The sequence below is a fragment of the Bison bison genome, unplaced genomic scaffold (assembly GCF_000754665.1).
Source record: "Bison bison bison isolate TAMUID 2011002044 unplaced genomic scaffold, Bison_UMD1.0 scf7180017864440, whole genome shotgun sequence".
Lineage (NCBI taxonomy): Eukaryota > Metazoa > Chordata > Mammalia > Artiodactyla > Bovidae > Bison > Bison bison.
The window spans coordinates 984,952-996,650 of NW_011495002.1; the positions used below are offsets into that span (position 1 = coordinate 984,952).

Here is an 11,699-nt window from a genome sequence, read left to right on the forward strand (position 1 = left end):
TCCCCAGCCCGTCAGACACCACTCCCCCGTGCTGGTCTCCTCTGCAGCCTCGAGCCAGGCAGAGGCAGACAAGATGTCAGGTACGTGCACCCCGGGGCCCGCCACCGCTCCTCCCAGCCGCAGCCCCGCCCCGGAGGCCTAGCGCCGGCCCGCCTGGCAGGGCGCCCCCCAGCAGCGAGCCCGACGGTCCCGAGCGAGACACCGAGCCGATCCCCAAGATGAAGGTGCTGGAGAGCCCCCGGAAGTCGTCCGGGGGGCTGCTGGCCACAGGACGGAGCCGCCAAGGAGGCACCGCGGAGCGGCCCGGGCCCCCTGCCACTGGGCAAGGCCAGGCCCGGGGCCCCCTCGCCCCTGCACTCACCTCTGGCCGCCGCCGCCGCGTCCCCCTCTCCGTTCGGCAAGGAGCCCTTGCCCCCCAGCAGCCCCCTGCAGAAGGGGGGCTCCTTCTGGAGCTCCGTGCCTGCCTCCCCTGCCAGCCGGCCCGGCTCCTTCACCTTCCCGGGGGACAGCGACTCCCTGCAGCGGCAGGCACGGCGCCACGCGGCCCCTGGCAAGGATGCGGACCGCATGAGCACGTGCTCCTCGGCCAGCGAGCAGTCCGTGCAGTCCACCCAGAGCAACGGGGTAAGAGCGCCCGGCCGCCTGCGCCCGCCTCTGTCCCGCGGCTCTTCTAAACCTCCCGCCTGGCCGCCGCTGTCCTCGTACTAACTCCGGGCTCCACCAGCTCCTCCTCGGCATTCCGCGCCCTGGACTCGGCAGGGGATGCCCGCTAACCTGCTCCCGGCGGACGGCGCGCCCCGGGTCTCTACTAACTCGCTCCTTGCTTTGTGTCCGCTAACAACTTGGAACGCAGACCATTAACCTTCCGAATGAATGCAGCATCTCTGAGCTTTTCACATCTTCCGACCAGCCGAGTATCTTGGAACTTCCTCTCTCTCTCGCCGCCCCTGCTTTCCTCGCACTTTTTTGTTTTTTTAAAGAGGGGTCCGTGTCCTGCCGTCTACCTCCTGTGTAAACTGAAACCTGTATACACTCTTTAAGCTTTCTACTCATCGCTTGGTTGTGCCCTTTTATGCCTTAAATTAATCTTTGCAGCGTTTTTGACTCATTTGCTGGGACTCAAGAAATGTCCAACAGCAGCTCAAAGCAAACTCAGCTGGCACAATGAGGGGAAGGAATCTCTCCAGTGGAAAAGTTTGCCCTTCCCCACCACCACCTGAAAACAAAAACAAAAACAGATGCACACGATTCACTGGAAGAGAGACTGCTTTAAGGGCCTCTGGATGCTGGGCTCTGGCCGGCGGCTGGGTGCGGAGGCTCAGGCAGGCTGGAGTGGGGCGCCAGGCTCTGTCCAGCAGGGGGCGCTGTGGGGCCTCGCCGGTCACTGCGTTCTTAGCCCCAGGGTTGCGGTGGTGGGTCTTCCCCCTCTCGTCCTGCGGCTTCCTCACTGTCCGGTTTCCTACAGGGGCTGATGAATCCGATCCGTAACACCTCCCTAAAAGCATGCGGTGAGGGAGTAGAACTGTTCTCATGAGTGTATGTTTGATCCTTTTATAAATTTTTAAATACATTTCCCCTGAAAGGGTCTGTTGTCTCTCTTTATCCAAAAAAAAAAAAAGCTATTTGGCTTTTGCATGCTTCTCTCTTTCCTCTGGACTTTTCATTAATGCCTTGTTGGAGTTGATTTGGCCTTATTCTCACCTCCAGTTTTTCATTGTGTATATTGTTCACCTCAATCTTTCTGTGTAATTGAGGAAGAAATTGAGAAATGGTTCTTTGTACGTTTATTAGCTTTTCAGCCTTACTCTCAAAAAGAAGTGATCAGGGCAGGCATCCTCTGCTGTGGCCATCACCACTGTCCTGGTTGTGGTACCTGAATGTGTCTTGCAGAGTAGCATGGCCCCCCATCCCCTGTTAGTTCTGAAATGCTGGGTATGCAGGTGGGCATCTAAACCCAACGTCAGCTGGAGGCAAAGATGCAGAGGCCCAGTGATGCGGCACCTAGGTGAACGCTCAGGGTGCAGGCACGGCCTCGTAGCTGAGACAACTCCGAGTCAGCCAGGGAGCAGCCCTTGAGCCCATCCTGACTTGAACGCTTTTCCCCCTGAGCACCTGAGGGGGGCTGTGTTTCAGAAGGAACGGCCTCCCCCGCCCCAGTGCAGGAGCCTGGGCTGGGTCTGTGTGTCTGCGAGTGCCCACGGTTAGTCCCCCCCAACCCCCGGCTCCCCCCAGGATGCTCGATCTCAATCCAGCACACGTGCTGGCAGGGTTTAGGTTGCAAAAGATGTCTCTTATTTCTGCCTCTCGCTGTTTCTAATGTGCTCAGGTAGCTGGAAAAGGAAATTGCCAGTGTTGTAAACGAATCCAAGCACCTTACAGAAATGCCCTGGAGGCGTGGGAAGACCTCTAGAGGCTTAGCACGGGCATTCGAAAGTCTTCTCGAGTTATTAAGTATCCCAGTTAAGAAGAGCTGTCACCCGCCCTGCTCCCACCCATTCCAGCCGTCCCAGCCCCTTGGTGGGTCAGCAGCAGCCTCTTTCCTCCTCATCTGCTTCTGTGACCCTGTCTGCGGTCACAGCCCAGCAGCTGTGCCTAACCCACAGCCCAGGTCCCTCTTCCTCCTTTAATGTGCACCTTCTGGAAAGTTCTGAGGCGAGCCAGAGTGGAGGGGCTGTGTTAACCCAGTGACTGTGCCAGCCCCTAGACATGGATGCACGACCTCCCTGCACCCACCCCACCCCCAGGCAGCAATGAAAGGACAAGCCCTGCCTTCCTCTCCATGACTGGGTGGCCCCTGTAAATTTCTAAGCTCCACTCTTCAGCGGGTGAGGATCGTGTCTGACAACATTAGCTGAGATAGGTTTTTAAATGCCTAATACTTAGGCTGGTGCATGGGAGGTTTTCAGAAACTACTAAGAGCTATTATGATTGTGGTAGAATGCTCAAATGATGAGACAGAGGCTGGTACCTGCACGACCAAACATGGCTCTGCCACAGAATTTGGTTTTTGTTCATGTTTTCTAGCAAATGTGGCTTTGTAGCCTCAAAACTATGGGGTGCTGCTATGTAAGTCATGCTAAAGGGATAAAATTGCATAAAGGAGTGTGCAGAGGCCAAGGCCCAACGTGGACAGCGTGGGCATCCCGGAGGGCCGGGAACGCGTGCCGGACTCCTCAGCCCTGATGGCACCGAGCAGCTGGCCACCCCAGTGTGCGGCCCAGAGCCCTGTAGTTGCCAGCACGCAGGCGCCTTGACGGTGGCCAGCTGTCTGCTCCGGTGTGTCTTCACAGCAGCTCAGTAGCCCAGAGCTGACAGGCATGTGGCAAGTTGCTGAGCGTCGTGTCTACACCGACCCAGGAGCTGCCCCAGGTGTCCAAGAGTCCAGCAGAGGGAAGCGTCATTGGAGTCATGGAAAGCTGTGACCATCCAGACAGCATCCTTTTTGGGAGCCTCTGAGAACACACTAGTGCAGCTCCTGACACCGTCTCCACGTCCCAGCTATTGATAGAAGGCCTTGGACGAGGGTCCGGAGGTCTCGGCTTCTTCCTCCTCCCGTGGAACAAAAGTCACCTGGTAAATGACAGCTTGGGACAAATAGCTTTTGTGTTTCTTCTAGTCTGCAGTGAACACCACTTCAGCTTGTGCACCTGAGCAGATGGCCTTGAGAAATGATCTTGTTTAACTTTTGCAGTCTTACCTCATTGACTGAGTTACTGAACCTTTATTGGGTGCCTGCTGCATGTCAGTCAGTATGATGGATACTAAGACACAGCACTGCCTCGAAGAGTTTGGGTCCCAATGGAACGCCAAGATATGGGAAGATAGATTTTCCCACGCCAGGGATGTCCCTGAAACCTGAGTTATGGAGCTATGTCCACTGCTGCTCTGCCATGTTGAACATGCCCAGGACAGCAGCATGTCTTCAGGACCTGGGAATCATGCAAGCTCATAGGTGCACCACCCACCACGGGAAGCATAAAGGAGGCAGAGTAACTCTCCGTGAGAGCAGAGCAGTGCTTGGCTTACTCTTCAGTTATCCCACATTTCTCTTTTAGGAAGGAAAGAGGTGGAAAATGACTAAGGATGCAAGCAGCTTGGCACAATTCTGGAGCGCGTTCTCAACACTTCATCTGCAAGTTTTGGAGGCTTTGCCATGATCTGCTCTGTCAGTGAGCTGAAGAGCTTACTCCTTGCAGTTTCTTAATTTAATGCTTTTTAAAACAAGTGTGATGGTCACAGTGATATAGACAGAACCCAGCGTGGCATTAACAGGAGGACGAGCCGTCCCTTTAACGGTGTAAGGAAGATGGACCTGAAATAATCAAGCTTCCAAAAGTAAAGTGTTTCGCCATCACTGTGGTCTTGTTGTTTTAGATTATCCTTACATTGCTTCTAGAGAAATCTTGATTGTCCGTTACTCGATTGTCAGCACGCGGACGAGCGCTTTGGCGTCCTCAGACCCCCTTTCAGTTCCGCTCTGCCTTTCTGTCCGTCTCTCCCCCTGCAGAGTGAAAGCAGCAGCGGTAGCAACATCTCCACCATGTTGGTGACACACGACTACACGGCAGTGAAGGAGGATGAGATAAACGTCTATCAAGGAGAGGTCGTTCAAATTCTGGCCAGCAATCAACAGAACATGTTTCTGGTGTTCCGAGCCGCCACTGACCAGTGCCCCGCAGCCGAGGGCTGGATTCCGGGCTTCGTCCTGGGGCACACCAGCGCAGTCATCATGGAGAACCCTGACGGGACTCTCAAGTGAGTAGGGGGGCAAGGGAGGGCTGAGCGCAGAAGAGGCCTCAGGGCCCTGGAAGGGTGATGCCCATTGAGAGAAAGATGCGCTGTGCTCTGCAGAGCAAGTTCAGGTCTAAGCGCCATGTGGAACCACACAGTGACTGTGGGGTGGCGTGCACCTCTCAGACTTAACTCTGTTGGTGGTGGTGGCGACAGTGGTGTTCGGTCACTCAGTCGTGTCCGACTCTTTGCGACCCCACGGACTGCAACACACCAGGCTTCCCTGCCAATCACCATCTCCTGGAACTTGCTCAAACTCAGGTCCATTGAGTTGATGATGCCATGCAACCATCTCATCCTCTGTCGTCCCCTTCTCCTCCTGCCCTTAATCTTTCCCAGCATCAGGGCCTTCCAATGAGTTGGCTCTTCGCATCAGGTGGCCAGAGTATTGCTTCACCTTCAGCATCAGTCCTTCCAATGAATATTCAGGGTCGATTTCCTTTAGGATAGACCGGTTTGGTCTCCTCATTCTGATGTTTCTTTTAATCCGCATTCACGCACACAGCTTTTTTAAGCTGCTAGATGGTATTTTAAGCTGCATGATGGTATTTTAGTTCCCAGAGGTCTTGGGTCGGGGGTGAGGACTTTCCACGGCCCCCTAACATACACCGGGTGTGCTGGGGCTGCATCAGTGAAGAACCTCATTCTGTAGCTGCAACTGAAGATCACGGGATGCTGTTACCATCAAGCCTTACATGTACCTGATTACTTCAGGCAGGAAACTTGGAACCAAATTTGCCGCATTGAACGTTACTGTAAAGAAGCCTGAATTCAGGTGCTGGTCTCCAACTCTGCCCTTCCCTGAGTCTCTCTGACGACAGGAGAAGCCAGCCAGGCAGTTTCTGGGGGTGAGAGCTGTACAGAGCTGCAGTTTGTAAGCCTCCAAAGACCAGACTTGCATTGATGGCGGTCACCTTCCCCTCCAAACATGGCTGTACCCCTGCAGCCATGTACCCTGTTCCCAGACTGGCCAGCATTCCAGCACTGTGCCCAAACCTCTGGGCTCAGCGCCCGCACCCCACGAGACATCCAGGCTTGAGTTCAGCCTACAAAGACCCCATCTCCCACGAGAGTCCCTTGCCCTGTTTTCCCTTTATGCATGGGAATATTTTATTCTAGTACGCCATTGAAGAATCCTATTTTATACTTGGTTTTCTCAAGAATATTCCCAGGCCGTGTTTTCAGGTTCTCCAGAGAAACAGTAGGGGGTGTGTGTGGTTGGGGAGTGGTTATCATGAACATAAGGAAACTGACTTATGGATCCTGGTGAGTTAAGATATGCACTGGGGCCAGCAGAAGACCAGTGGTGCAGGCGGAATGCTGGAGAATTCCTTCTCACTCGGGGAGGCTGGGCTTTTATCGTCCAGCTCAGGCCTTCAGCTGAGTGGCTGCAGGGCCAACCACACTACAGAGAGCAGATGACTTCACTCGACCAATTACAGTTTTAATCTCATCCATAAACACCCGGATTAATGTTTGACCAAATATTTAGATCCCTTCAAGTTGATGCATAAAATTAGCCATCACAGACATCTTTATAGTTTAATCTTTAAAACTTGATTTACAAAGCTGTCGGTCTTAATCTGTGAGCATCGCAGAAAAGTTTTCCTTAGCAGAGATCACTGCTGCTAAAGGAATCTCAGTCGTCCTGTATCCGTATAAGACACTTCTCAGCTTCCCTGATGGTTCCAGGAGTCATTTACTGAACACCAGGAAGGCATAATACTAACAACACGTCATTCTCCCCCTAGGAAGTCAACATCTTGGCACACAGCACTCCGCTTAAGGAAAAAATCTGAGAAAAAAGATAAAGACGGCAAACGGGAAGGCAAGTTAGAGAACGGTTACCGGAAGTCTCGGGAAGGACTGAGCAACAAGGTATCTGTGAAGGTGAGCATGGCGTCGCCAGGAGCCTGTGCACCTCAGGAGCGATAGGGGCTGGCCCTGGCCCGGGAGGAGGCACGGACCTGGTGCCCAGCCTTGCCCAGCAGTGACCCGCCTCCCTCTGCCCTGTGAGCAGACCCAAGGGGCTTTGTAGGGGGCTCATGGGGACAGAGTGGCACAGGTACGCTTAGGTGTCTGAGGAACCAGGTGCGTGGGTGTGCACCTCAGTGGGCATATGCCTGGCACAGGAAGAACGCTGCTGTGTTCCCAGTGACGTGTGAGTCCTTCAGTCATGTCTGACTCTGCGACCGCATGGACTGTAGCCCGCCAGGCTCCTCTGTCCATGGGATTCTCCAGGCAGAAATACTGGAATGGGTTGCCGCTTCCTCCTCCAGGGAAATCTCCCCAGCCCAGAGATGGAACCTGGTCTCCCACATTGCAGGCAGATTCTTTACCACGTGAGCCTCCAGGGAGACAGATTCTGGATCCTCAGAAGCAGACAGAGCACAGGGCGGCTGTGGCCCAGACCAGTGGTCACTGGCTGCAGTGAATTCCCTCGGCGGGTGCTCCAGCCCACATGACTCCTATAATCAGATCACCTTAAACCTGTGTGGGTTTTGCCTGGAGAGCAAGGCAGCTTCTCCTGAGGGGAATTCAAGGCCCCAGCTCCAAGCTGTGCCTGTTCTACAGAAGGAGGGGGTCCAGGGACCCACAGAACTCAGCCCATAGGATGGCAAGAGGGGGCATCTCTGAGTTTTTGGTGTTTGTGAGTAGGAAGAAAAAACTACATTTGGATGACACGAAGCTTCCCAGTGCATTCAAAAGCAGTGGGAGTGTGGTCGATTTTGATTGATGCCCAGGCAAGCCACATCGTGTTTCCTCTTATCTTTCAAAAATAACTGCCACTCTGGAATGAAAGCAACATAGCTCAAAATAGCTCATGTAACTGGTTAGTAACCGTGTGATTTTCCGTTTCAGCTTCTCAACCCCAACTACATATATGACGGTGAGTCCTGCTCTTTCTCTTCTGTTGCTACGGAGCGTAGGTCTGGGGAGCATCTGGGGACACTCGAGTTTATCCTGTGGACCCAGGTTTTCTCTGGAGCTCTGGGCCTGGGCCACATCTCAGGCCCAGAGGTTTGTTGGGGGAGGTTGGTGGGCGCCAGGCCAGGGCCAGGTGTCTGGCCTCACTGACTCCTTTCTCACGCAGTTCCCCCAGAATTCGTCATTCCCTTGAGTGAGGTCACGTGTGAGGCAGGCGAGACCGTTGTTCTTCGATGTCGGGTTTGTGGCCGCCCCAAGGCCTCCATCACCTGGAAGGGCCCTGAACACAACACCTTGAACAACGACGGTCACTACAGCATCTCCTACAGGTGAGGGAGGCCCCCTCGGGGTCCGTGTGTCTGGCAGTGAGCATGACCTCGTTCCACCGGGACCCCCACGGTCAATTCCCTGGTTCACCTCGGCCCTGGGATGCCTCCCTTGAGGGGACGCATTGTCCCTGGGTGGGCAGCTAGGGTTGGAATCCCACTTGAAATTGCCCATCAGCACTGAAGCTCCTTGATTCCTGTGACACCACAGGAGAGAGGCTGGGGGGCTGGCGTGGGGGTGGGGGCAAGCTTTGTGAACACCCTGGGCCCTCCCCTGCTGCAGCGACTTGGGAGAGGCCGCTCTGAAGATCGTGGGTGTGGCCGCCGAGGACGACGGCGTCTACACGTGCATCGCGGTGAACGACATGGGGTCAGCCTCGTCTTCAGCCAGCCTGAGGGTTCTAGGTGAGCTGTACCCCAGCCCCCCACACAGCCGACGTGTCCTGAAAGGCATGACAAGTCACCCTGGGGCTGCAAGGAGCCAGCCAGCCAGCCTCTGGGAGGGTGACCGCGGACGGGGGCGGCGCTCAGCAAAGGCTTCTGTCCACGGCCACTGAGCTCGTGAGCCTCTGACGCCAGCCTCCAGGTGGGAGCAAGGTGTTCTGTGCTCTTATAACTCAAAACACACTCTCGTCTCCAACTTCTCCCCTGTCCGAGTGTTCAGTTGATGCTTTGACTCTAAGAGGACCTATTCTGAGTTGGTCTCATGCAGAATGAAAAGAAAGGAAAGAGGGGAGTGTGGGTGAGCCCTGTGCAGGCTCTATGTGCATCCTAGACCCTACAGCCCTGCCAGAGGGTGTGTCCTCCCAGCCCTGAGCACAAGGCGACCCTGATGGGACTAATGCACTCCCAGAAAGGCCTGATCTCACTCCTCTGCTCAACTCTGAATTGCTGGAGGCAGAACCCGTATCTTAGGTCTTTTAGAATTTTTGTCGCACTTCATGTATGTAGATGCTTAGTGAGCAACCACATACCGCCTAATTCCCAGCTGCCGTTTCACAGGAGGCCTCCGTGCAATGCAGGGCAGCTGAGGTTTCTCTTGGGTCCTCCAGCCACACCAGCTATAGGCAGCTGCTTCCAGGAGTGAAAATTAAAGAATTAAATAAATTTTTTTAAAACTAAGAATAAATAGAAAACCTCCAAGGTGAATTGAGCCCAGGAGTGCTCTGTGTGTAGATAGTACGTAAAATGGTCTTAGAACTTTTATCCCCTGTATCTTAACCGCATACATTTAACCTAAAGTCAGAGAAAGGAAGGGTTTGTGTTTTCAGGTCATAGCATAAGAAAGAAAGGAAGGGGAAAACCTTAAGAATAAGCAGTGTTCTGATTTTTAAAAGGTGTCATAGAGATTATACAGGTGATTGTTTTTTAATAAGTCACTAGCACAAGGGAGTTTGGAGAAACAGAAGACTATTTATTGCAACAGGCTTACAGAAACGCGAATGGAAAGATAATGGAAAAGCAAGCGTGTGTTTATTTCCGTCACTTAAAGCCGTCTTTGTCTCAAACCAAGTCCCAGCACACACGCAGCGTGGACCTTATCCTTCTGACCCGTCTCCATACCCTCCAGCCTCAGTTCAGACCCTTACCAGCCCCTCCGGCCGCCGCGTTGAACGCAGGGCTCCAGTCTCCACCCAAGAGGCGTCCCGCTCACCAGGCTCAGGGAGATGCTCCTCTCTTGCAGGTCCAGGGAGTGATGGCATCATGGTGACCTGGAAGGACAACTTTGACTGCTTCTACAGTGAGGTGGCCGAGCTCGGCAGGTACGGCAGCACACCCAGGGCCCTCCCAAGCCAGCGGCACGAGAGACAGAGCTCCGTAGGAGCACAGAGAGAGTTGGCATGTTCTGCCAGCAGTTGGAAGTTAGGCGTTTTGCATCTGGAATGTAACCGTTAACTGCCTTTCGATATTAAACACTGAGAAAGTAAGAGGACAGGTCCAGTGCAGGCACCCAGCAAGAGTTAAGGTGTCGTACCATGAGCCGTCCAGTGACGTGATGGAGTCGCTCCAGCTCTGCGTCCAGGGCGGCACTGGCTACGCCCCGTCCTCTGGGGGGTCCTGGTGAGAGTCGCTCAGACCCTTTCTGATGGGACATAGTTCGTGGAATCCCATTGAGGGAGGCTGAAGCTGCCCTTCAGGTCTCGGCGATGCCTGGAGATTTATAGCATGAACCAAGAGGGGGCATCGACCCAGAGGGGTGTTTCTCTGCAGATGGCAGCCAGGGCTTAGGCTGGCAGGACGTCATGTGGCAGGAGGGGGTCGGAAGCATGACTGCCCAGCTTGTCCGTTTTTAAAAGCTTCCCAGGAAGCCTCCCAGCAGCTGAGGGTACACCCCAGGGGCCTTTCCTGGGTGTATCCCTGGAGTGGCCAGCTGCAGGGATCTGTGCGCCAGCCTGTGTGGGTCAGCCTGATGTGTCGGTCAGTCGTCCGTCATGCCCATCAGTCCTGTCGCCACATGAGGCTCACCCCTGCTGTTCAGAGCAGCAACATACCACTTCATGCCACGTGCCCCTGACAAGGCAGTTACTCCCTTGGTCCCTCCTGGGCTCAATCACCCGGCCACTCATGTGTCTGTGGCCTCTCTGCACATAGACGTCCACCCCAGGCTTCCTGGTGTGATGGCAGAGCATCCCAGGAGCCAGAAGCAGGAGCTACAGCCTCTCAAAGCCCAACAGCAGCGCTCTCTCCATAGTCTGTGGACGGAGCCAGCCACCTGCCAGCTCAGATTCAAGGAGGAGAATAGACTCTACCTGTCCCTGGGAGGGGGCTTCCTGGATGACGCTGGTGGTACAGAACCCGCCTGCCAATGCAGGAGACCTAAGAGATGTAGGTTCGATCCCTGGGTCGGGAAGATCCCCTGGAGAAGGAAATGGCAACCTGCTTCAGTATTCTTGCCTGGAGAATCCCATGGACAGAAGAGCCTGGTGGGCTACAGTCCGTGGGTCGGGCACGACTGAAGTGACTAAGCATGGCACGGCACGGTGTGTGGGAGGAGAAGCCCCTGGTAGCGTGCCCACCACCCCGTGTGGCGACAGAGGACTGATGGGCATGACAGATGACTGACCGGCACATCGGGCTGAGCCCCTCCCCAGTCTGCCCCCGGCCACAGTTACATCTGTCCCTCACATTCCCCACCCTGAATCTCATCCCACCAGGACAGCAGGCTCAGACTTGAGGGCCCGGGGTCTTGTTACCTGGATCCCGCCAGGGTGCAGCTGAGGCTTCTCCAGGGTAGCTCATTGGGTGCAGCCCCAGAGACCATAGACTAGAGACGAGTGGGTTAGCTGCCCCACACGCAGTTGTAGGGCAGACCTGGTGATGGCAGGAGGTACTGCTGGCCAGAGTGGGGGGCGTGGGGGACAGGAGCCGCTGACTAGGCCTTCCCACGCTTCTTCACACGGTAAGGAAGGGTCTCCGTGAGAGCAGAGGTGGAAGCTGCCTGGGCCGTAATGAGGTCCCTGCTAACAGAGGTCAGAGGGTGGAGAAGACACATGGCCACGTTCTCAGGAGGCGTCTGTCCCCAGGATGGGGGGACACAGAGTCACAGACGCGGGCAGCTCCCTTCAGGCCATCCTACGGCTGCAGCCCCTCTGCTGGAGGGGAGAGCAGGGCTGGGGAGGCCATGCGCGTCCAGTCCACCTGGGTTAACGGGGT

General features: G+C 55.1%; 1 protein-coding gene across 1 annotated transcript in view; it reads left to right on the forward strand.

Moving 5' to 3' along the window:
• Positions 1–11,699, forward strand: part of TRIO (trio Rho guanine nucleotide exchange factor) — a 359,748-nt gene that overhangs the window by 342,859 nt on the left and 5,190 nt on the right. Inside the window, exons 50-59 of the mRNA XM_010858807.1 lie at positions 118–397; positions 477–624; positions 1,466–1,508; positions 4,375–4,424; positions 4,508–4,755; positions 6,543–6,681; positions 7,654–7,681; positions 7,886–8,048; positions 8,329–8,450; positions 9,730–9,808. Of these exons, the coding sequence (XP_010857109.1) occupies positions 118–397; positions 477–624; positions 1,466–1,508; positions 4,375–4,424; positions 4,508–4,755; positions 6,543–6,681; positions 7,654–7,681; positions 7,886–8,048; positions 8,329–8,450; positions 9,730–9,808 (1,300 nt within the window). The remainder of the gene's footprint in view (positions 1–117; positions 398–476; positions 625–1,465; positions 1,509–4,374; positions 4,425–4,507; positions 4,756–6,542; positions 6,682–7,653; positions 7,682–7,885; positions 8,049–8,328; positions 8,451–9,729; positions 9,809–11,699) is intronic.